The following is a 24,394-nucleotide window of genomic DNA, read 5'->3' as shown; positions in this document are numbered from 1 at the left end:
CTCAACCAACCTCACTTGCTAACTGCAATGCGCCGGTGCTAGCTTCACCAGGGCAGTTATATCAGTGGCTAACAGCTAACCGGCAACAGCTGATGGCCATCTATTACTTGAGCCAACACCTTTCCACCTGAGGCCGAGAGCCTGGAAACTGCTCTCCTAGCTCTGTCCCCACAAAGGACAAGGGGCAGGACTCTGCTGCCAGCAGGAGGCAGAATGGCTAGAGACAGGGCTGGAGGTGCGGAAGGAAGAGTACATTGAATGGGGGTGCACCCGAGCCCTCTGCTCTCCGCACTCTCCTCTCCCTGGGCACGCCCACACACAGCTGCCTTCCACCCTGCTGGCTGCCCAGTGTCTCCTGACCTTTGCGTCCACATATCCAGCCGCCTCCCCACATCTCTTCAGGATGTCCCTAAACACCTCGAAGGCACATGTCCACAAGCGACTCGGCCTTCCCTTCCGGATGTAACGCTCCAGTTTTCCCTTTCCCAGGGAATATTTCCCACCCCTGCCCAGCTGTTGAAGTCAGAAACCTGAGGTCTTACTGGACTCCTTTCTCTCCTTCATCCCCCCCATCCTGTCAGTAAATCAAGCAAATCCACCTCCAAAACAATCCCAAAGCCACCTGGGACTCCACTTGCCTGCCCTGTTGGGCTTAGTATGCTGCCTCCACCCTCCCTCCCATCCATCTCCCTTGCAACCCAAGGGTAAGCTGGTGGTCTTGCTCTCCTGTTGAACACACTTCGGTGGCTCACCACTGCTTTTAGGATAAAATGCAAACTCTTAACACGCCGGCCACACGTGCCCTGTGTGACCTGAAGCTCCTGGGGGCATCACTGCGCCCCTCCTCTGTCCCCCAGTTGAACAGAGAGAGAAGGCAGCCTTCTGCAAGCCAGGAAGAGAGTCCCTAGCAGAGCCCTCCCTTGCTGGCTCCCTGAGCTCGGACCTCCAGAGCCAAGAAAACATGTTTCTGTTGTTCAAGCCACCTAATCTGCGGTACTTTGTTATGGACACCAGAGCTGAGCATGGTCCACCGCCGAGTTCCATCATAAAAAGGCACATATTACTGACACGTGCAACAATGAGTCTGAAAGTATTACACCAACTGGAAAAAGCCAGGCACAAGATACACGATTCCATTCACATGCAGTCTGTAAAAGGAAAAACTAAGGGACACAGAGCAGGTCAGGGGTCTCTGGAGATGGGGGGATGATTGTAGCTCAGGTCTGGGGACGGAACGGGGAGTGACTGCTAATGGTGTGGGCTGTCTTTGGAGGGGTGATGGAAACGTCTACAATGGATTGTGGTGATGGCTGCACAGCTCTGAATATATTGGAAAGCATTGAACTGTACACTTTAAATCACTTTATTAAACTGCACAGTATGGAGCTACATACACAAACATAGATGCACACGCACATCCCATAAGGGATATTATGATAAGTCCTCTCATTTATTTTCTTTTTTGAAAACACCCATCATTTGAAAAGGCCAGTAATTTAACTGTGAATAATGACAAACATCTCGTAACATCTTACACGCGAACCGCGCCCCACCTGTGTTTCAGGCTCGCTGACTGGGAACTGCTGCTTTACACCGCATTTAACATGCCGGACACCCTTCAGCTCTCTGTCATCCATCGATATGGCTTGAATTCACCACTTTTCAGAGCTGCTCCAGAATTTCTGTAAAAGCATTTGGGGGCAGCAGTCAGTTAGACGGCGAGGCCCAGGGATTTGTCTCAAAGCTGCGTTTGTGCAGCACACCCACTTTGTCACTTAAAATCTGGAAGCTAATGGCGATTGGACCCGAGGGTACTACTGCCCTCTCCCTCCTCTGTTTCAATGTGGGCCACGTAAAAATGGGCCTGCATTCGTAAAACCTGCTTCATATTTTCAAGGCTCCTCTGTGTTCTCAAGAAGAAATTATTTTGCAACATGCTGCCTTGCTACAATAGAGCACATGAAAATGGGCCAAACTTCGCAGCTGTGCCTGCCAACAGGACTTCTTCCTTTGTGCTAAAAACACCTACAGATGATGTTAATAGTGCCACTTTCAGATTCTCCTTTCAACTTATCTGTTCCTTTACATGTGTTGTCATTTCTATGTTTGAAAATCATGACCGTGAAACCTCGAACATTTATGGGTTATGCAAACAGCTTCCTTTGGTATATTTTTAATAATCATGGCTCTTATTATTACCAGATGTTGAAATCCCAAATGATAACAGAGTGACAGACTTTAAGGATACGATTATTTGGGCAGGGAAAGGTGATGTTTTTATTCTGAGATAGCAGGAGTCTGACCTGGGTTTATTTCCGGTTTTTTCCTCTTTCAGCTGAGATGTCTTAGACAAATTCCTGAATTTCCTTAAGACACTGATCCTCTGTCTTCACAGACGTCAGAGAGAGCGCTGCTAATGCTGTCTTTATAGGGTTGTGGTGACAAATGTGTGGGAGTATACGTTGTATTAGTTGTCTGTTACTGTATAACAAATCAGTCCCCAAATCCAGCAGCTTGAAACACGTATTGTCCCACGGCCTTTGAGCATGAGGAATCACAGTGTGGCTCAGCGGGGTGGTTCTGGCTCAGTCTGTCACAAGTTGCAAACTACTGGCCAGAGCTACAGTATCTGGAGGCTGACGTGGGACTGAAGCACAGGTTTCCAAGCTCACCCACGTGGCTGTTGGCAGGAGACCCTCCATATGGCTTCTGCCAGAGGCAGTCACCAGAGAGACCGACAGAGACAGACAAGCATCGAGACATAAGCTGCAGTCTTTTACATCCTACACTCAGCAGTGACATACCGTCATGACTGCTACATTCTCCTGGTCGCACTAAGCTATCGATACATGTGGGAGAGGACTACACAGGGGGAGCATAACAGCAAGCAGGGATCACCCACAGCCACCTTGGAGGCTGGCTAACACTTGTGTAAGAAGCACCCAGCAGGGACACCAGACACCACAATCTCCACAGCCACGTACTGAGCACACTGTGTGCGGGTCCTCTTCTAGGCCCAGGCAGGACAAAACAGACACAGTCCTTGCCCTCAAAGGCTTCCATTCTAGAACCTCACAGCAGGTGCCCCCAAAATATGTTTTCTCCCCACAAGGAAGACAACAACAACAACAAACTTCCTAAAAGGAGATCCTGCTAACCAGAAGTACAGCCACAATCTAAGTAATTCCCACTTGGGAAAGTAGGGAGAACCTCCCAAAATGTGACATCAAAGTTGGAGCGTTCTTTGCAATTTGTGGCTTTGTAATTCAGTGTAGAGGCTGAGAATTTGCATGAAGGCTCTAAAGGAAAGACAATCATCAAAACTGTGAGAATAAGCTGCACTAACGAAGATGACGGTAACCACGGCCATTCAAAGCTGATTATTTTCTAAAACTCTCCTTTCAGACTTTGGCTTATTTATAGATACACTAGTAACGAAGTTTCTAAAATCCTGGGCTCCTTATCTTTGTGAAAGCGACTAAGGTGGGAACTCCACTGCCAGTGACTCATCCACTGTCAGCTTTGTTGACGTTTACTATGACGTATGTACAATGAACAAGGTGACCTTGAGGTCAACATCTTCTAGAATGCACTGTGGTCACTCTTCCTGCTTTGTCCCAATTAGTGAAATTTTTCTCTCCCGATACTTTATTGCGTTAGAATATTCACCTTTCAGGCTCTTAGAGGAGGCGTGTGTGATTCATGGGATGAATGGCAAAGAACTTGTCTGATTGGCAAATGAACCTTGCATCTTGCAGCCTTCACAATACTGAAGTGAAGCCTGAGGTTTGCACCTAGGACCGCGGTCTTACTAGGAGCTTACCACGTGCCCATCTCTCCGATATGCCCGTGGGCAGAAGGGGACACGAGGCCTAAGTGCTGCACAAGAGCCTGCAGGTCCCCAGCTGAGGCCCCCAGGAATGGTGGCCCTTCCCGCTCATGCCCTTTGTGGTTCGGCAGCTCTTTACTGAGGGAGACTGATACCATCTCTGCTTGCAGAGGGTCAGCTCCTCTCCGAGAAGGGGCAATGGTGTGCTACTCGGGGCTGCATTGTCAGTGCTCAGAAAAGGGATTTCAAGTGACCTCTACTAGGGAGTCCCCAGGGACTACATTGGCACTTGGCCCCCAGACATCTCTACACTGACCCACTCACACCATGAAACTGTACTGAGCACTGGCCCAAGTGGACGCGCCAGGCTTTCCGGGGCCCCACATTTCAGGCTCATTCCTGACCCCCAGCTTTGCTGCCAAGCACCTCCTCCTCACTCCCAAGCCTCAGCCCAAGATGACGTTTGGAGCATCTTGTCGCCAAATGGGAAAAATCAGGAGAAAAATCAGGATGATGTAATGAGTCTTTCACTCAGCCCAGTGGAAACTATTATGAAGCTAGGTTTTTCTTTTTTGGTGTCGATATGTTTCCCCCTAAAGGAAATGATAATAGATAGTACCTGTTGTTTTTTAACATCTCACTTGGCATCAGGGAATGTGGCAGTGCCCTGTGATGTCCCGTTGTGTTTTTCTCAGTTCTTGAATTCCTGGGACCCAGTGTCACACAGGCAAGTTCAATGCCCACCTCACTCTCGAGGCCTTCCCTGGTTATTCATGGCTCACTTCATCTTTCTTAAAAAAAAAAAAAACAAAAAAAATCGATTTGGGTATTTTCCCTCTAAAATCATAGTGCATAGAGTAAGTACCACAATGGGTAAATCAAAAATCTGGCAAACAAGAAAACAGAAAACCTCTATAGTCCCACTTGTCAGGGAACATAAACATAGTCTGAGAGACAGCCTTCGATTCCATTTGCTGAGTTTATCATTTCAGTTTGTAGCAAAAACGGAGTTACTTTGTACAGGCTGTTGGCACCTTGAACGCTGCCCGCCTGTGGGGCGGTCTCTGGGCTGGGCCGGCCGAGCCTCACCACACTCTGCCTCCGTGCTGGGCCTACCTTCGGTTCTGGGCACCAGGCAGCTGCTACCAGCCCAGCTCAACCTCTGGCCCCTCGTCATCCTCAGTCAGTACTTGGTGACCCTACTGTCCTTTGCTCTCTCCCCCTTGCTTTCCCCAGTTGTGGGCACCAGAATTCAGCTAAATGAGATTCTAACTGCAGCACAGTGAGCATTATCATTTTGTTCTGCAGGTCTTTACGAGTGCAAGGCATGTCTAAAGTGGCTATAAATAATTTATACTGTCTATAACTCAAGCTGATCAAAACAGACCTCATCACGGTGATGCGGCAAAATCTGGTACAAGCAGCTTTTCTGCTGCCTCCAAGCCAATTACACATTCAGAGCAGATGAAGGTCTGACTGGATCCCCTCCTGAGCCGGACTAAGGCCCCCTCCACAATCACACTGATCAAATCTGTGCCCAATTAGACATCGGATAATCCCGCTGGACAAGAGCTGGCAAACAGGTTCTATTATCTTATTTAGCATCTATTTTTGGAACGTGCCAGTAGCTCTGGCCTCTAGAAGATGTTTTCCAGTGAAAGAGGATCCTTTGCAGGTTCTTTTGAAAAATTGTTGTTTGATGGGTTTTGATTAAAGCCACACATTTGGTGACATTTATAATTCCTACTTTGTTTCAAGGTGACAAATAGACAAAATAGGACACGAGTCTGTTGGTCCTTGTCATGAAGAGAAAACACACAGATTTAGCTTCTTATGAATGTGTGTTGGAAAGAATAAAAGATAGCCTTCCAAACCTTTAGAAGATTACAACAGTAACTTCATGAAGAAACATTCTCCATTTTTTTAGGACAATTGAGGCATCTATAATGGGTAACGTGGTGTAACCAGCCCCCCTAAACCCACAACACACCCACACATCCGTGCAGGACAGAAGAGCTCATTACAACATTCAGTTTTCTTGCTGGGGAAATAAATACATAGGCATCAATAACATTCTAGTCAAATGGACTTGGTCAGCTGACAGTTCCTTTCATCAGAGTCTAGAAATACTGCTCCAGGGCAGCACTGCTGGGACCCCATGAGTCAGGGCAGCTCTGGGCCCCCACCGACGGTCACTGACCCCAGGCACTGGCCACCCCAGAAAGACGCAACTCATGAAGCGGGATTGTTCCTCCACTCAGATGGAGTTTTCAGCATCTTTCCCAAGAAAGTGACAAGGGAGTGGCATTCTCTTCCTTTTCCCTCAGGATTACAAGCAGAAGTTCTTCCCTCCTTCACCCCATGTCACTTGGGGTTAAGAGCAACTGACCACTGTGCACGGGTCCCCAAAGCAGCCTCCCTCCTTGCTGCCCACTTCCGAGAGGGAGTGGCATGAAGGCCACATGCTCACCCGTGTCCTTCACCCCGACTGCTGTCCTCTCGCCTCCAGGTCCTCACCCACATGTCCGGCCCCCCGCAGCACAGCCATGCCCGGGGCCACGTCCCCTTGTCCCAGACAATTCCCTCAGAACTGCTCAGACAGGCCGTTCTCACAGTGTGGCCCCAACTTCCCTTTCAGTCTGGCTCTTGCTGCCTCCTCATGACAGCCCAGGCACGTGGCCCTGCCTTGGGTGGCCCTGGGGTGGGGGGTTCCCATCTCTGTGGCTTCGCTTGTGTCGCTGCCCATACTCATTCCTGCTCCAGCCTCGTCGGCCTGCTACGGTTTCCCCAGATGCGTTTGACTCACACACCGCTTGCTGCCTGCAAGACTGGCCACTTCCCAATACTTTCCCAGCTCCTCTTCCGCCTGGAAGAATCACACTCAGCATACAGGGCTCCAGGAAGCCTTTTTGGGCACCCCACTCGCGTCCCTTCTGTGTCCCGGCTCTCTTCACAGTGCAGACCCTAAGTCAACGGTGAACAAAGCCCAACCTTAAGTGCCAAGGACAGATTTTAATCATTAGTAGGAGGGTCAGAGGAGCCTGGCTAGAGTTTGGTCAAGCAGAGAGTCGCTGTCACCTACCGTCCTCCTCTGCTCCTCCCTACATGCTGCCTGTTTCAGTGAAGGGCACCCTGTCCACCAGGGCCCCAGCCTGAAGCCCAGCCCTTTCACCAGAGGCTTTTCTCTCTGCAAAGCAACCCTCCAACCCTAGTTTGGCCGCTCTATTCCCTTTGGAGCTCAGTCTCGCCCTCTTTCCTTCTCCTCCTGTGTTTCTTTTTCCCAATTGCCCGGATGTCGGCAAGGGGATGGATAGTTGTAGAAGAAAACTGGAGACCAGAAGATGTAGGCCAGGAAGGCTGCAGACTGGCAGAAGCCATGCAGGAACGCCAGGGCCCGGGGCCAGGTGAGCCGGCTGGAGCTCCCCCTTCTGGAAAGACAGGAGAAATGCAAGTTTCCCAGAAGGCACCAGGCACAGCCCTTCCAGGACCCCTCCCCTCCCCAGATCCAGGCCTGGAGGGTTATCCTGGCAGCTACCTTCCGCCTGGGGTTTGAAAAGAAACAAAGGCTCCCATGTGTCAAAAGAAAGAAAAAAGGGTTCATTTCCTCATCCTTGTCTAATGAGCGTGTTGATCCTCCAAGGACAAGAATGCTGCACACTGTGGGTTTCCTAACACAGAATGACTTGGACCCATGTCCACTCTAAACAAAGTGACAAACAAATGAGCGAACAAGAACCTTGCCGTCTGGACACACTCAAGTGCACAAGTCTCTAACTACTACCATGGACAGTGGTGCGAGCCTCAGTCCCACCTCTGACTGGTTGTCTGACCTCGTAAAGCTTCCTGACTGGTTCACGTCTGGGATGCCTCTGTGGTCAGGAGGGCAGGTGGGCGTGCGACCCGCTTTTCGTGACATTCCATGAGACTTCTGCCGCTGCTTAGCCTGGCCGGCCTGCAGCAAATGCTCCATGACTGCTAGGGCTCACGGGGGAGGAAGAGGTCCCTGTCTGCTCACAGGGAGTCAGATGGGGGCGGGGAAGAGTCCCTTGGAGAGACATCAGGAGTCCTGGAGCCGGACCCGACTCGCCATGTTTCTTCCCCTTCCCAGGAGGCCTTAGCTGCTTTTCTCTGAGACATGGTGCCCGGGCCCCACCCCGAAATTGAGCTCTCAGAAGCCTATGGCAGGTGATGATATGAACGCCCAGGCCCTTTCTGGAGAAGAGTGGAGGCCTATGGGGATGGGTAAGGAGAAGGATGAAGGCAGGGGTCAGAGGACTTGCCTGGAACTCAGGTGACCTGTGGCTATCCCATCCCCAGGGACTCCAGCAGGAAGAGCCCTGATCAGGGTCAGGGATGTGGCTTCCAGCTCCGTTTCTGTCCCTTACAAGCTGGGGAACAGGCGGGGGGGGGGGGGCTCCATGTCCTTTCTGTTACTCGGGGTGAGGATTAGTGCAACAGCCTCCGTTGTGTGGGACGCTCCTCTGTGCACCTGGGGAGGCCAGAGGTGTAGTGATTCCACTGGCAGGCTCTGGTTCAGATCCTGGCTCCACACACTACCTAACCTCTCCAAGCCTCAGTTTCCTCACTTGTGACATGGGGACGATTCTAACAATAGTACTCCTTCCTAGCACTGTTGTGAGAATAAGGGCAGTGATCATCCTGCATTCCTCCCCATATATGCGATTCCCTGAAAAATCAGAGACAAGACACCACCGGGAAGGTGAAGGTCTCAAGTGGGTAAGAACCAGAGGCAGGCATTGGGGACCGCAGGTCCCTGCGCACGTGCACGTGCGAGCCTGCAGGCGCTGTTGGGGGCCCCCAAGCAGGGATGTGAGCCTGCATGGCAGGCATACACAGGCAGGCACTGCACACAGCAGACAGGCTCCCGACATGAACTTGAAACAGGCTACAGCCCTGATGAGACTTCTCACAGTTTACGTGGATGGCGCACACACTATGTGCCAGATTTTGCTTTAAGCCTTGTTCAGAGAAGACTTTAACTCTTACAATAGCCGAAGTAACTATTATTTTGAGCCCCCATTTTACAAATAAGGACGTAAAATGAGATGCCTGAGGTCACTGAGGGCCTGGCGCAGACACCGCACAGATGCCCACCCGTCACTCAACCCCGTTTTTTGTTGTTGCTGTTGTTTTAGCTAGATACATCCATTCAAACGCAGCGTTCTCCCCACCCCAGACCTGCCGCAAACACATTCAAGGAGAGCGCTAGTGGCCTAAGACGCCAAGAAACAGCCTATTGGCACAGCGCTGGGACGCTGTGCCGAAAAGAGCTGGACCCGCGAGAAGACTTCGAATTCCAAAGGCCGGAGCAGTGGTCAAAAGCCTGGAGGGTCGAGGGGACCGCCGGCGTGAAGGGCTGGGCACAGCGCGGGAGGGTAGGCGCGCACCGGCTGTGTGGTGGGTCCCCACAGAGCCGAAGCTACGTCTGCAATACTTCTGGCTGCGTCCATTCCCCACACGCAGCCCAGAGCTTGGGGCCAACCAGCCTTAGGTTTTCAGCAGAGGGGCCGAGGCGCCCCAGGAGACCTGGGCCCGGGTCTGGGCTCCAGTGGGGACGTTTCCTCCCCAGGCGCTCACCGCGCCCCATCCCGGACACATCAAGCTCTTGGTGCCCTTTTTAATGGGAAAACAACACTCACACTGTCGGATAAATGTTATTTATAATTCATGGGCTAGTCTTCGAACCCTTTCAAACAAAACCCACAGCGATTTCTTTGAAAGAAACGCCTGGACTCTGCTCAGAAGTTGCGGTTTTGACGCACCAGACGCCGCAGATGGTAAATCACCCCACGCGCCACGTTTGTTTCTGATCATTTGCTTTGCAGTTGGCTTGTGAAATGAAAAAGAAGAGTTCATAAAAAATCGTTTCTTCTGGAAGTGGGACACATTCAACCCCAGCATGGTTTTTAGGAGCAGTGCTATTCGGGTGGGGAAAGGAAGGACTCGGTACCAAAATACGCCACCCCCCCCTTGCCCAAACAATGCATGTCAAAGCTCGGTTCAGGATCCGGGAGCGTCTTTGGAGTCTGCGCTGGGCGCTTCCCACCTAGTGCTCCGGGTTGGAGTTTTCCCCAGGCGGCGGGTGGGGAAGTCTGAGAAGTTCATCCAAACCCCGGTGGTTGTTCCCTACCCTCTGTCTCCAGCTTGGACCCTGAGAACAAAGGCGCACGAGAGGAGAAAGGTGACCGGCTGGATGGTGATGGTCATGTCCGAGCAGACCATTTCCCCAGCTCTCGTCCCGAGAGAGCGGATATTTAGTTTTTGTATTTATGAAAGGGAGCTTGGAAAGGCGAGGCCCCCTCACTCCCCCGGTATCCAGCTCCTCACTCCGGCGCGCCGGGGAGGCCGCCCCGCAAGTGGAAGCGGGGTCCAGCCCCGACACCCGCCAGGCCCGAGGCTCCGCGCAGATTTCGGGGAGGGGGACTGCGCTCCATTGTTCACTCCGGCCAATCAGGCTTGCCCCGTCCCTAGCAGCCAATCCTGCGTCACCCCCGCCTTCTATCCAGCACGCCTGTCCGCCCACCCGCGGGTCCCCATCACCTCCCCCGCACCCCTGTTCTGGGGAGGCTGGTGACGCCGCAGGTCCCGCCCCTGGCTCAGCGACTGCGTGCTGACGTCATGCTGCGTGCGGGCCGGTGCGGTCGGTCCTGCAAGTCCGCGGGGCCCCACTTAGTTAGCAAAGAGCCGGCGGGGCGCGCGACCCTCGTGCTGGGCCCGGGCCGCACACTTTGCGCACGCCTCCTTCTGCATGGTGGACATTATTTTTCATTATCCTTTTCTGGGTGCTATGGGGGATCATCCCAAGAGTAAGTCCTCCTCTGTGTGTGGCTGCGGGTGTGTTTGTGCTTCACAGGCGGTATTTCTGCTGCAGGAGAACGTGGAGCGGATTCTACAAGTGGCTTCGATTTGACAGGACACTGGGGCAGAATAAGCAAAACGAATGCCTTTTCTTCCGCAGGACGACTCATCCGTTGGAGTCCTGCTGTTTTAATCCATAATTAGACACCTTCTCAAGCCTAAGGGCTGAGCTCAGGCAGTGAAATCTGCTTCTGTGTTGCTCTAAGGCAATTGGGGGTGATTTAGGGGTGCGGGGGTTTCTGTTTGTTGCTTGTCTTTCGGTCTTGCAAGTGAGGAGGATTTCTCCAGCTTGATCTGGGATATTTAAATCAAGAAATGTCCGCGGGGATGCGAGGAGAAGCCGCTGAAAGCCGACGTGTGGTTGGGGCTGGAGGGAGTCGCCGAGGAGGGACAGGCCGGCACGTCCCCGCTCGGTGTTGACGCGGCGGGTCTGCAGAGCTCCGCTGTCCATTTACTCTTTATTCTCACCTACACTATCAGCTTTTAGCTACAACGCAAATGGATAAAACGGCTGGGTCCAAACGAATGTTATGAAATTTTTTTTTGGGGGGGGGAGACAGAAGGCTTCACAAATTCTGATTCTGTTTTTTCGTTTCCAGTTGTTTGGACCTTTAGAAAGTCCGCTTCCTTTTCCCTGTGGGCGCAGTTCTCGCCGGGGCGGCGGGGCGGGGTCCGCAGCCGGCCTGACGTGCGCCCTTCCCCGCAGAGAAGCCGGGCACGGCCACGTGCGTGGGCTGCGGGAGTCAGATCCACGACCAGTTCATCCTGCGGGTGTCCCCCGACCTCGAGTGGCACGCCGCCTGCCTCAAGTGTGCTGAGTGCAGCCAGTACCTGGACGAGACGTGCACGTGCTTCGTGAGAGACGGGAAGACCTACTGCAAGAGGGACTACGTCAGGTGAGGCCACGGGGACCTGCCCTCGGGGACTGCGGTGCCGACAGCCCCGCGCTCACTGCCCTTTCCGCGCCCGCAGGCTATTCGGCATCAAGTGCGCCAAGTGCCAAGTGGGCTTCAGCAGCAGTGACCTGGTGATGCGGGCGCGGGACAGCGTGTACCACATCGAGTGCTTCCGCTGCTCCGTGTGCAGCCGCCAGCTGCTGCCCGGCGACGAGTTCTCGCTGCGGGAACACGAGTTGCTGTGCCGCACCGACCACGGCCTCCTGCTGGAGCGCGCGGCGGCCGGCAGCCCGCACAGCCCCGGCCCGCTCCCCACGCGCGGCCTGCATCTGTCAGGTGAGCCGAGCCCACGAGGGCCCATGTGTGGGGCCGCTGGCGCTGGGACTACAGTTGTCCCTGCTGTGTGTTCCTGTGGGTGCAGAACCGCTGGGGACACGGCTGAGTGTGTTGTGTGTGGGGAAGCCGCCTGTGGGTCCCCGCGAGCTGGGATGGCGTAAGTGTGCGCGTGGCCGGGGCATTTGTGGAGAACGCGTGCTCCGTGATCGGTACATGGGACGCGGTGGTAGGAGCAGGAATGACGACAGGGAGCCTGCCTGGGGTGGGGGGGGACACAGCTCCGTCCTAGGCCTGGGCTCTCCAGTCTGACCCCCCAACGAGGAGCGGGTGTCTATGTTTTGAGGCCCAGTTCGATGAACAGCTTAGCCGAGAGCTCATCGGTGGGGAGGGGACACAGTGGACTCCGGACCCCAGAAAACGCCCCGGCAGGGCGTGCTCTGAGTCCTGACCCGGCTGCCTGGAGGTGGCGTCTGAGTGCGTGGTTGGGGTCCCAGGTGCCCGGCGGGCAGCTGTCGACCGGGAGCCGCGGCCCCGGACCAGGCTGCACCTCTGGTGCTGTGCCGCGTGGCGACGCCCCTCGCCCCGGGCCCTCCGCGTCTTCTCTTCCAGAGCCAGGAAATCGGGCTGGGTGGGCTCTTGCAGATGTTCCTCCAGACCAAGAAATGCCTGGAGGGGGGGCTGCCCGTGGACTAGCAGAGCGGGTGCGGACCGGAGGGAGCGGGTGCCCGGAGCACCGCGGACTGGGACCGCACAGGCGCCCTTTTGTTTGTCGCGGGCCGTGAGCCTCCGGCCCTATTTCCCGGGTGGAGAGAACCTGAGACCGGGCGAGGGCAGTGCTGGCGCCGCTGGGCCGGGGACCCTGGAGCTTTGAGGGAGGAGCCGCGCCCAGCTGATCTCGGCGGCCTGATCCGCGTGGCCTCTGAACCGGGTGTGGGGCGGCGTCTCGCGAGCCCCCCGGGAGCGGGAGCGAGGATCAAGCCCCCTGATCCCGCCCCCTCCAAAGCCCCGGGCGTGTCCCTCTCATCTTCCTCCAAAACTCCGACTTCTTCCGGAGGGCGTCCCTATCCCCAGTCCCACGAGCACCCGCGGGCACCCGGGGGTCCGGTAAGTGCTGGAGGCTCGGCAGGGAGTGGCCACTCCGCGCTCCGGGGAGGTCGCTGCGCCGCAGCCGGGTCGGGGACTCGGGAAGGGACGACAATGCGCACCGCCCTCCGGGTGGGGCGAACAGACGGAAAGTGAGGCGAACGCCGCAACAAAACGAACGAACGGGAGGGAAACGAAATCGGGCGGCGGCGGGCCGTCGGCCCCTCACTCACCCGCGCCCCTCCCGCGCAGACCCCGGGGCAGGCCGGCAGCCCGCGCTGCGCCCGCACGCGCACAAACAGGCGGAGAAGACGACCCGCGTTCGGACCGTGCTCAACGAGAAGCAGCTGCACACCCTGCGGACCTGCTACGCCGCCAACCCGCGGCCGGACGCGCTCATGAAGGAGCAGCTGGTGGAAATGACCGGCCTGAGCCCGCGGGTCATCCGCGTCTGGTTCCAGAACAAGCGTTGCAAGGACAAGAAGAAATCCATTCTGATGAAGCAGCTGCAGCAGCAGCAGCACAGCGATAAGACGGTAAGGGGCCGTGGCCCGAGCCGCTGTGTGTGTGTGTGTGTGGTGGGGGGAAGGTGAGGCTGGGGTTCGCGCCCCGCAAACGCGCTCCATTTTCTGGGGGTTCGGGGGGACTGGAGTCTCCAGATGGCGTGTGTCTGCCTTCAGAGCAAGGCTTTCCGTGGAGGCTTCGGGCTCCTCGATTATTATTGCACCCTGGTCCCAGCCGCTGACCTGGGCTACAGTCCGAGGCACAGGTCGGACGGAACCCGAGGCGGGCCGGCTGTGCCCCGCCTACCTGGCTTTCCCTTGCCCTGTGGCTCCCAGCACTGAGGCTGGCCTGTGGCGGCGCGTTTGCCGCCCGGGGTGACCTCGCTGGGGAAGGAAGGCTCACCCGGGTGCGGTCGAGAGCGCACCTCCCTGAAAACCGCCTCAGGCCCCAGATCGCGCGCCAGTGCCGGGACCCCAGTCTCAAAGGTGGCGGGAAACTCAAGACCTAACTCGAGTGTGACCCATCCCCACTTGTGCTTGTCCCAAAGAGCCTCCAGGGACTGACTGGGACGCCCCTGGTGGCGGGCAGCCCCATCCGCCACGAGAGCGCCGTGCAGGGCAGCGCGGTGGAGGTACAGACGTACCAGCCGCCGTGGAAAGCGCTCAGCGAGTTCGCGCTGCAGAGTGACCTGGACCAACCCGCCTTCCAGCAGCTGGTGAGGCCCTGCCTGGCCCGCGCGACCTCAGGACTCCGGGTGGGATTAGCGATTTAACCAAGGTGCGGGGGAGGGGAGGCTTCCCACGGGATCAGCGGCTGGGACGGCCTCTGGCAGTCGGGGGGAGGGGAGGCTGCTACCGCACCCCAGCCCACACTTCACCCGAAGCCAGGTCTCCCAGGATTAAAGCGCTCGCAGGAAGGGTCCAGGGATGACCCCGCTCTAAGATGCCTGCGTGCACTTGGGGGCCTGGCCGACTTCCCCGGATGGGCTGTCTACCAGCCGGAGACTTCTCCCCAAGGGGCACCCCGACTCGCAGCCCCGGCTCGGGCGCGTCTTCACCGCTTCTCCCTGGCGCTTCCAGGTCTCCTTCTCCGAGTCTGGCTCCCTGGGCAACTCATCCGGCAGCGACGTGACCTCCCTGTCTTCACAGCTCCCAGACACGCCCAACAGCATGGTGCCGAGTCCCGTGGAGACGTGAGGGGACCCCCGGCCCGCGGACCGCGCATGCTCCCTGCATGAGACTCGCCCGTGCTCAGGCCCTGTCAGCTGAAAACTCTTGCCTTTGTAATTGTTATTATTATTACTTAAAGAGAGAGGTCAGAGAAGCGTCAGGACAGCCAAGAGCGCCAGGACGCACCTGCTTTCCACCAGGTCGGAGAGCCCTGCTCTGAAGACTCGTATTTTTCCAGAACCAGAATTTGGGATTTACTAGCGTTAGCTCTGCCCTCTCCTCTCCCTGCGTCCGCGGCCCCGTGGCTCTCGGGGCCGCAGCGCGGACAGGACGCGACAACCCAGAGGAACAGACCTCAAGCCCCCAAAGCGCATGAATACCGGAAAAAGTAGAAATGAGACTTACCTTGAAAATGCTTAAATTATCAGTCGACGGATGACAGAGCGTGTGAGCCTTTGCCGAACAAAACGTAAGTTATTGTTATTTATTGTGAGAACAGCCAGTTCCTGGTGGGACGAATATTTTGATCTTAATAAAAAAATAATAACCCGGTGCGCGATGCTGCTCCTGTGGGCTGTCGGCGCCACGAGGGCCTGACTGCTCAGGTGCGGGTCGGGGCCTCGCGGGTCCTCGCCCCCAGCCTCGCGCGCTGCCGCACCGCGTGTCCACGCACGGCCCGGGGCGCGCCTGGCGGGGATTGGACGCCGCGCGGGGGGCGGGGCTGCTTCCGTGCGCCACGTGCGGTCCCGATGCGTGTGAGCGCAGGGCCGTACAGGAAGCGGCGCGCCCCCTGCTCGCGGCCCCTCCCCTTCCACGGGAGCTGGTCGGCGGGAGCGCGCGTGGCAGGCGGGGCTGCTGCGTTTGCGCGGGAAACTGCGCCACTCGGGTGTCAGCCGATATGCGGCCTGCGGCCTGAGGTCAGGCCCGCGAGGGCGAGTCCCGTTCCCACAGCCCGGGCTCAGCTCCCGGTGCCCCCAGGCCCGGACCGCGGACCCTCGCCCCAAGTTCGGCCGGTGCACCAAGCCCTCCCGTCGGTCTGGAGGCCCGAGCGCGCCGCCTGCCCGGCCCCGCGCCGCCGTAGCGAGGCCCCCGGGGCCGGGAGGACGGGGCGCGTCCTCCGCGCTGCCCCGCGGGTCTCGCCGGTTATTAATTCTCGTCTAGACGGAGTAGAGGCGGGCGGCGGCCCCTTATCTGCGCCGGCATCACCTGCAAGCGATACACCGCAGGAGCCACAGGGCCCCACTAGGACCGCGGGTCCACCCAGAACCAGTCTGGCGTGTCCTTGGTTTATTTTCTTTCCAGACCCGAATGCAGGGGCGGGGATGGCCCAGGTCACTCGGTGTGACATTTCAAACCCTGCCACTTGTTTTCTTGAAAACTGGCTTTAGAGATCGCAGGAAATAAGCGAGATACCGAATCTCCAGCAGCCCCGGGCAAGCACACAAAACGCAGGCTCAAGTTTTACCCTTCACAAACATTTAACCCTTTCGCAGCCTTGCTCGGTGGACTGCGGGGTGGGCTACCAGCCTACCTGTCAACCCGCTGCTCTTGAAGAATGTCTGGTTTCCGTTTCCTTGTCCCTGGAGTTAAATTTTGAGTCACACGTATATGCTTCTTTGCCCAGGATTTGTTTGGAAAGACGGCAGCGCCCCGAGTAGGAGGTAGTTTCTCTTCTAGCTCAGATAGTCTGGAAACGAAAAAGGTGACTGCCGGGCGACTGCGGGCGCCTGGTCGCAGGGTAGAGGAGGAGGTGCCTTGTGTAAAAAGGCCGTGGGTTGCTTGGATGGCCACAGCCACTGGAACAGAGCTGATTGCAGGACTCTGGCTGAGAGATGGAAGGCTGGAAGACTGGCTGGCACTTACTGAAAGAAAATGGGAGGTGGGGAAATCGGTCCACATTTATTATCTTGCTTTCTGAAAGTCAAGGTGATGCTAGCACAAAAATTAAACAGAATATTCCCTTCTTCGGGATTTAGGAAATGGTGCCGTAAACTTAGAGATAAAGGAAGAGATATGTAGGGTTAATGAGGACCAGCTTTACCTCCCAATAACCCAGAAACGGTTTTGATAATCAGGGTTAGGCTCTTGGAGGCTTCATTCTCTTAACTTAGACCATTCCCTCCCAAACAGAAATATAGTTATTTCCTTTTACCTTTTGACTGGCCATTGGATAGGGGGCTAAACTTCCACACACACACACACAAAATCTTACTTTCAAAAACTTGTGAATTATCCAGACTACTGGGTTTTGTCATTTTCAAAAGGAAACAATAGGTCCTTCAATAAAGAATTTCATTAATGTTTGTTGTTAATTAGCTCCAAGTTTTTGCTTTTGACAGGCCGTAGTGTTTTAATGCTAGGAATGGAAATAGCTATCTAGTTAAAGTCATCCATAGATCAAAAATCTAATTCCTCTTTTTGTTATTTGAGTGTGTCTGTTTTTGAATCTTGGGAAATAACCCAGATAAAAGCGGTGATGGTGTACCACGATGCCTGCCTGTATCTATCTGTATTACTGTATAAAGCGTCCTAGGCTTTTCTCCTGCAGTTTGTTGCTAGCTGCCCAAAGGGGCAGGTCCTTTTCCATGTGGGTTTCCAGGGAAAGGGTCTGACTTTGAAGCTTTATTATAGTGGTTCCTGGTGAGGTGTCAGATCTATGGTTAGTTACATTAATAAATATCATTTTTAATGGCTCCCAGGTCACCTTTAAACATCTGTAATACAGTAAGGATTTTCTTGTAAATTGAATTATGTGTAACAATTACAAGTGTTGTATGTTTACTGAACGTTTAAAGTGAGATGCCCAATTGTGTAGTAACAAGTCATTTCAGTAAAAGGCCATAGGTGGAAAATGGGAGTTATTTAAGTGGATTCTCTTTAGAATAAGATATTCTCAGATTTATCTAATAATTTGGATAGCTCTATGAAATTGAGGCAGGAAAGGGATTCCCAGAGATGGAAAGGCTTATGGCTATTACACCACAAAATTTAATACATGGTGAAAGGCTGCATAATTCTGGGAAATTCAGAGCCCCTGTGCCAGCATTCCCAACAAAGTTTAATATTTAATGGGCTGTGGGACAGAAATCAGCCTTTCAGTTTTAAATATGGACTAGCTTAAAGCTCAGTTGTGTTACAGCTGTAAGTACTGGGTTTAAGTGAGACACTGTCTAAAATCGTTCTCAAGAAAATGTGAGATTATGTGACTGTGGCTTTGGGGGAGGGCATAAATTGCCACACATTTAGCTGGCTGTGTTTTCCCATCCAAATGAGTGTTCGCCAGAGAGAGCGAGAGAGTGAGTGAACATCAGTGCGCTGGAGAGAGGAAACAATGAATGAATAATAAACTATCTGCAGAGAAGTTCCCAGTGGACTCGCGATAAAAGCAGGAAATTCAGTTTATTAAGATGATGTAGGGAAGATTAGAGGCTTTTACATATGGGTCTGATTGATGTAAAGGTAAACTTTCTTCCAGATACAGGGATTCAATGCAACAGTGAGGATTGAGTCACAATATCAGACTAGCACCTTGTTGAGAGGCTGCATCGGGACTCAGATAAATGGAGTCAGGCCGAGAGTAGTAATGGGAGAGAAGAAGGGCTCATAAAATACTCCACTGGGGTCCAGATTTGGGTGGGGAGTGGCTCAATGTAGAAATCAAGTTTGGGGCGCTGGCAGCAATCATGCCAGAAAGGCGGGAGTGCCAGGTGAGTGTGGCTTCAGATGAGGGCACCTCTGGGTGGAGAGGTCAGCAGCTGGTGGGAGATCTCCTACTTAAGGGGGTGTTTTGCCTACAGCAGGCAGGATACCACCCTCCCCGACATGGTGGGAGCAGAAAGAGGGTGCTGGAAGAACAGGGTGGTGAGCAATCCCTCCCCGATTTCTGAGACCCCAGGATTTAGAAAGCGGGCAGGGAGCTCTGCAAGAAATGACAACGGTGGTGGGAGGGGAAGTCAGACCAAGGTCGCGGTGCCGCCCGCTGCCCGGTGGTAAGACAGCCCGGGCTTGGTGGCTTGGCCCCATCTGTGACGGGGACTGATCCCCACAGACTAGGGCAGAAGCCGACGGATTAGAAGTTTTCTTGCTCCTGGGAGGTGGTCACCATGTGTCGGTTACTTCCGGCTGTGGACCAGGTAAGAAGGGCAGTGTGTCTGGGGCGTCCTGCAGCGAGCCTCATAAATCGCTGACTTTTCCTCTTGGCGAAGGTGGCTGCTCCATGGTGGGGTACAGGGTCTGTGGCCCCAAGGTCCGGGGCCGGGTCCGCCCGAGCCGGTTGCAGTATAGACGAGCTGGAGCCCAGGGTCCCGGCTAGGGGTGAGGTCGCCTGTTGTCGTTGTGAAATCAGACCTGTACGTTCTCCCCACTTGGGAAGCTGTAAATGCAGCAGCTGCGTGGGCTCGGTCCCGAACGTCATAGGTTTGCTGCAAACACCGAAGAAACGTCTTTTCCGGCGCCCCTCCCACGTCTTGAATCTGACAGTATTCAGACCAGTTTTTTCCAAGCAGATAGTTGTCCTCGGTAACGTCTGTCCTCGCCCGCGGAAGCGGTGGCTGCTGTCACTCAGCACCCGCTCTGCGTCGCCGGCTTCAGGTGCAGAAGCCGCGCGGGCTCAGACTGCACGGAGCGCTGTGACCTGGTCCTGTAAGTGGCTTCAGGTCACACGCATTTTGGGAGCTCCTTCGCGGTCATTCACTGTAGCTGATCTTTTCGGGTTGGGTTTTCTCCCTGAGAATGACTTGGGTTGGGCAGTGCAGAGAGGCTCCAAGTGCCGGGCAGGTTAGGCAGACAGACCCACGAAGACACTGCTGTGAATTCACTGCCAGCAGCGGAAAACACTCATGTAACTGGAATGGACCAGTGTCCTAAATATCTCTACTCCCCACCTCACAGAGGTAAAATTTCAACAGGTTAACTTTCACCAGGTCTTTAACTAAAACACTTCCAGAGCTGCAGCTGGCACTTTTTTCAAAATTGTATTGCTGTAACAAGAAAAGTCACCACTGCAAACAGAATAAGATATTTTATTACCAGAACAGAACAGACTTGCTAATTTTATGTCTATCACCCATATTACAAATGCAGAGTACATATTAACGGATGGAAGCTACCAAACTCCAAAATATTGTGCATAAATGAAATAAACTCAACAGCAGAACATTACAGTATGGACAGTCAATATAAATAGTGCAAAGGATAAACTGTGTCTACAATACAGGGGAGAGTGCAAACATGTGAAAATGACTTTCTTCAGGAACAGCTAGAGGGTTTGAACAATTTAAAATATTAATAAGGGTACTCAGATATAGAACCAAAACATTTATTATTTTTCTTTTTTTAAGAAAAACTGTCGAGCGTCTTCCCAGGCCTGCTGAGGAAATCTGTTAGCCAGCTCAAGATAGTCTTGGGAGCCGAGGCATTTTCCTGAGAGGAAAAAAGGAAAAGAATTAAATTAAAATGAGTTAAAATTCTTTAATATTTATGAAATTAAAATTATTTTATCTGAGTACAAAATGGAGACATAAACTTCAAAGAAACCACGATACAGTTCATGTAAACAAGGTAATTGATTAATCGTATAAAATATACAGTATATTTTAATCACAATGTGTGTTGTGCTTCTAACATATTCAGACATTAACCTCTATGTAAAATTTTCTTTTGGATTCCAGAATAAGAAAATAGTTGAAAATAAGTATGGTGAACAAAACAAAATGACAGCCATATATTCTGTCCTTAAGTTACCCTTAGAGGGTAAATCTGTATGTAAACTTGACATAGTCTATTTAGTTTAAAACACGATTTTACTTTAAACATCACTAAAAAGGCTCAATCTGGCATCTAGTCACCTATCTAAGAAAGCAGGGACCGATCAGGAGCTTTCCTGACCACTGACGTAAGCAGAGCCATGATTTCACAGCTGGTAGTCACCGGCACCGCACGGTGGGCACTTGCAAACTAGAACTCGTCCTGGGTAGTAAGCAGGCGGTGCTACCAGGAGCTGCTTACTCTTAGAGCTTCCTGGGCCAATGAGCTCAAAATGTCTTGAAATATTTTATGGGGACTTAACCTAAAGAAAAGGGGAACAGGTGGCAAAGTGTAAACTGGCCATTACCACTTAGTGAGGTATCATCATTCCTTCAAAATCAAGTAACACATTTTGAGCGACAACCCAATATAGGGAGGACTGAGCAAAGCAGAGACCAGTCCCCCATTGGCTGTGCTGTGCAGTAAGCTCACTGTAATTGGGGAAGACATGGGGCTTGGAGAAGAGGGTCCCTTGGGAGAGAGAGAAAGCGGGTGAGATTCCTACAGGCCTAGCCCACAGGGCAGGGCAGATGGACGCAGCCCCAGGGACCCTGCCGCCCCAGGGACCCTGCCGCCAGATACACAGCACTTGCTGACTCATCCTCAGGAGCTGGAGGGGGAGGAAAAAGAATGTCTACACTGCTGACTGGTGAAGAAATGGCTGTACACCTAAAAATAATACATTAGAAGATTTTTCTAGGTATGTTCACATACTCAAAATTTTTACAAGTGTTTTGTAAGAAAAAGTAACAAATTATGCAGATTTCTCCCGAGTAGCCTCCAAGAGATTTTTTTTTTTAAGTCTGAGTCGGAGCAGAACTGAACTTGCAGACTGACTCTGGCTTAGACAAAAGGTACTGACTCTGATGTTGACTTGAGTTTCTAAAAAGGGGCACAGCTTTCTGGTTACTTCTCTGAGTTCTTGAGTCAATAAACATGACATTTTTTCATGATATTGTTACAGCTTTAGTTGTATTCTCTTCGCTGTACTTTTCAACACCTGCCCCCTATAGATAACTTTGTGTGTGTGTGTGTGGGTGTGTGTGTCAGAGTCCAAGGGGACCCCCCCCACCCCCCGCCAAGTAAGGGTTGCTGGTGGGTGCCCAAGAGGGTCCTGCTGGGAGGGGGTCTCTGATGGGCCACTTTAAAGACTTTCAAACTAGTGGAAGATTTGGGCAAAATCTGGGTCAGGGTCTCAGTCAGAGGTGTTGTCATGACAGAGCGGAACTGATACATCTGGGTGGCAGAATATTATAAATAGGAAAAATGCTCTTTAAAATTCTACATCGCCAGCTCTGATCACAGGAAACACCTCAGCAGGAACACTATAGGAAAAAAAGCTTGTGATCTGGTATCTTTTTCTCAGCTTTACATTTTCTCAAACAATTTTGCATTCCTTATTTCAATAAAAAAAAATTCAAGTACTTGAATTTTGGGGGAAATATGTGCTCCTGTCATTGATAATTTCATTCTGAACACGGATATGGAACTAAACCTATGTGATTTCACATTTATGACAATCCTGCAGGCCCATGCTAATGATCTGATTGTCTCCTGTATTACTAAATAAATTTAGCAATTATTCACCATTTGTTATATCTTACATGAGGCGAGTATAAATTACACAAAGATATTTTGTGCTTTTACTTCCATAGGTTTCTCTGCATATTCTGATGCACTCACGCTTGACAACAAAATCGATTTCTTTACTCACTGAAATATACTTGGTATCTGAATTGCACATATTTTAGGTGATGTAATAAGTTGATTTCTCTAACAGTTCCAGAGGATGGAGTGAGAAACACGTCCGTTCAGCTAATAAACACATGACATTTAATTTCAACAGAGACATACCTTTGGGCTGATAAGACTGGTTATCTGCCTGACCTGGAGTCTGTGCAAAATCCTGTGTGAGAGCAGAAAAGTGTTTTTATACCAATGCTACAAACAGAGAATTTCACTGAGGGCAACTTTAAAAATGCTACTGGGAAAAAAAAAAAGCTACTGAATTCTGAGACAACTATTTTTTCACAAATACTATGGAACCCAAATATAAAAACTGAAGAAACTGACGTTGAGTGCAGGTTCTCATAAATTTAAATCAAACAGTGATGACTTACATTTTGCTACAACTTTTTTTTCCATCTAACGAACTAAACACTTTAGTCAAATTTACTGTATTAAAATATTGACAGATTGCTAATGTTTTTTTAAAACACAACTATAAAAGTGCTTATGTATTCTACAGCTTAATCTTAAAGTCCAGTAATTTTGCTTTTAGATGGAAAATGAAAAATGTAGTATATGATATGTAAATTTTCAGAAATTACAAGCTCCTATTTTTAATAGCATTTTCTAGTGACTGTTAATAAACTAACACATGGAGACCTCGAAGAACCATTTTATAAACTACAATCCAATGTATATTCATTTCCTTGAGCACAATTATTTATAGGAAAAAAACCTGATTTAACTCTACTAATGTAACATTTAATATTCTATCCCAAATAAGCACTATAAGAAATTTCTGAAGCATTTACATGATTTATGTGTTAAAATGTATGGTGAATGTGTGTTAAACTTGCATTCGCTTACGGGTGAATGTGTGCTGAATGTAACAGAGCAGAGTGGATTTACAAGTACTTTCAGATCAATACAAGATGAAAACAAGTAACATGTACGATCGCTACCACTTTAGATCCTGGTACCATTAGTATTTCCACAAACTGTTTCCCAAGCAGCTGAAAATGTAAGGGACTCGACTGGTACAAGCGCACATCTGCTCTCTGTCCTCTCAGCGTTTCGGCTGAGCCCGGCTCATGCCAGAAACTCTGCACAGCACCTTCCTGACAGCACTTCCCGCCCTAATTTTCTCGCTGCACTCAGCAGCAGCCGACATGCTGTTTGTATAACTAATGTGTTTTCTGTCTGAGTCCCCCCCCCCCCGTTAATGAAAGGTCTACGAAGGCAGGAGTTTTTATCTGGACCATTCGTGCATTGGAGCAGCATCCGGTGCACGTAGCCACTCCCAAATCACTTGTCGAATGAAAGAGTGAATGATCGAACTTAAGATCAGACTTAAAATTCTCTATATTTTTTATTTAATTTAATGTAATCCTAGAGCTCTAAGCATATATGAAGAATCCTAAACGTTGATAAGGTGGTTATATGACTTTAAGTTTCTAATTTAATCCTAAGACGTTTTATGAAAATTCTTACCCTACCTGTATAACTCAGTATCTTTTAAAAAAACCTTCAGAAATGGAACCAAGGCTAAAACAAAAGAACTCTGCTGAAAATAAAACATTTCTAAACATAAATGGTCTAGTTGCATTTATAAGTTGATCATCTAATAGAGAACAGTTTAAAAATTGTAAACCCTAATTGTTTCCAGGGTGGGCACCAGCACACCCTTTCAACAGGTACGTCTGCATATCGGGCAGGATACAGGACAGCACCGGAGTGGAGCTCTCCCTTCCGTTTTGTCACTACACTACTGCCTACTAGGCACGTCTGTGCCAGGGAGCAAAACCTCACTGACTTTATGGTGAAACAGCTGGAAGAAAATGTAAGACTTTCAGCACATAACGGTCTCCAATGACAGGGGAAAAGCATGGGATCAGCTCTTAGCAAACATTAAAGAACAGCCAGCTTGATTTTCCCACTGCCTGTTGACCAAATTAGTTCAGATGAGGAAATACTGCCCTGCCTCACTACTGCGCCAATTCTGACTCCAGTCCTACAGACTTGTACTGATCAGAACAGGGAAGGCCACACTTAAAGTTTTACATTTCTATAAAAGCAATATAACAGGTTTTTATTATACACACACAGATCTGTGTATACATATACGAAGAACACTTATTTAAACGTTCATAAATAAACTGAAGTTT

General features: G+C 51.7%; 3 protein-coding genes across 3 annotated transcripts in view; 1 reads left to right on the top strand and 2 right to left on the bottom strand.

Annotated features, from left to right (window-relative positions):
* Positions 1 to 1,605: 1,605 nt before the first annotated feature.
* LOC117018764 (uncharacterized) lies at positions 1,606 to 16,863 on the bottom strand. Its single transcript, XM_033099955.1, has 3 exons — positions 16,849 to 16,863; positions 15,102 to 15,853; positions 1,606 to 1,682 (listed from the first exon to the last, which is right to left on the bottom strand). The coding sequence occupies exons 1-2, from the start codon at positions 16,861 to 16,863 to the stop codon at positions 15,113 to 15,115; spliced, it is 756 nt and encodes a 251-aa protein (XP_032955846.1). The 3' UTR covers positions 1,606 to 1,682; positions 15,102 to 15,112.
* ISL2 (ISL LIM homeobox 2) lies at positions 10,464 to 24,394 on the top strand. Its single transcript, XM_033099941.1, has 7 exons — positions 10,464 to 10,656; positions 11,415 to 11,604; positions 11,681 to 11,940; positions 13,276 to 13,559; positions 14,075 to 14,242; positions 14,607 to 15,165; positions 23,896 to 24,394. The coding sequence occupies exons 1-6, from the start codon at positions 10,599 to 10,601 to the stop codon at positions 14,721 to 14,723; spliced, it is 1,077 nt and encodes a 358-aa protein (XP_032955832.1). The 5' UTR covers positions 10,464 to 10,598; the 3' UTR covers positions 14,724 to 15,165; positions 23,896 to 24,394.
* The window catches only part of SCAPER (S-phase cyclin A associated protein in the ER), a 218,092-nt gene continuing 213,399 nt past the window's right edge, over positions 19,702 to 24,394 (bottom strand). Inside the window, exons 31-32 of the mRNA XM_033099943.1 lie at positions 22,356 to 22,407; positions 19,702 to 20,117 (exon numbers count right to left, since the gene is read on the bottom strand). Of these exons, the coding sequence (XP_032955834.1) occupies positions 20,017 to 20,117; positions 22,356 to 22,407 (153 nt within the window). The 3' untranslated portion in view covers positions 19,702 to 20,016. The remainder of the gene's footprint in view (positions 20,118 to 22,355; positions 22,408 to 24,394) is intronic.

This window comes from Rhinolophus ferrumequinum, chromosome 28 (assembly GCF_004115265.2).
Source record: "Rhinolophus ferrumequinum isolate MPI-CBG mRhiFer1 chromosome 28, mRhiFer1_v1.p, whole genome shotgun sequence".
Lineage (NCBI taxonomy): Eukaryota > Metazoa > Chordata > Mammalia > Chiroptera > Rhinolophidae > Rhinolophus > Rhinolophus ferrumequinum.
The sequence above is the reverse complement of the archived record's forward strand: the minus strand, read 5'-3'. Positions and strand labels throughout refer to the sequence as shown.

Bases quoted from the DNA above. Each gene is read 5' to 3' on its own strand.
- ISL2 (XM_033099941.1), top strand. From the start codon at position 10,599: ATGGTGGACATTATTTTTCATTATCCTTTTCTGGGTGCTATGGGGGAT. The intron at 11,941-13,275 runs GTGAGCCGAGCC...CCTCCCGCGCAG, and splicing joins GCGCGGCCTGCATCTGTCAG to ACCCCGGGGCAGGCCGGCAG. The intron at 14,243-14,606 runs GTGAGGCCCTGC...TGGCGCTTCCAG, and splicing joins AACCCGCCTTCCAGCAGCTG to GTCTCCTTCTCCGAGTCTGG.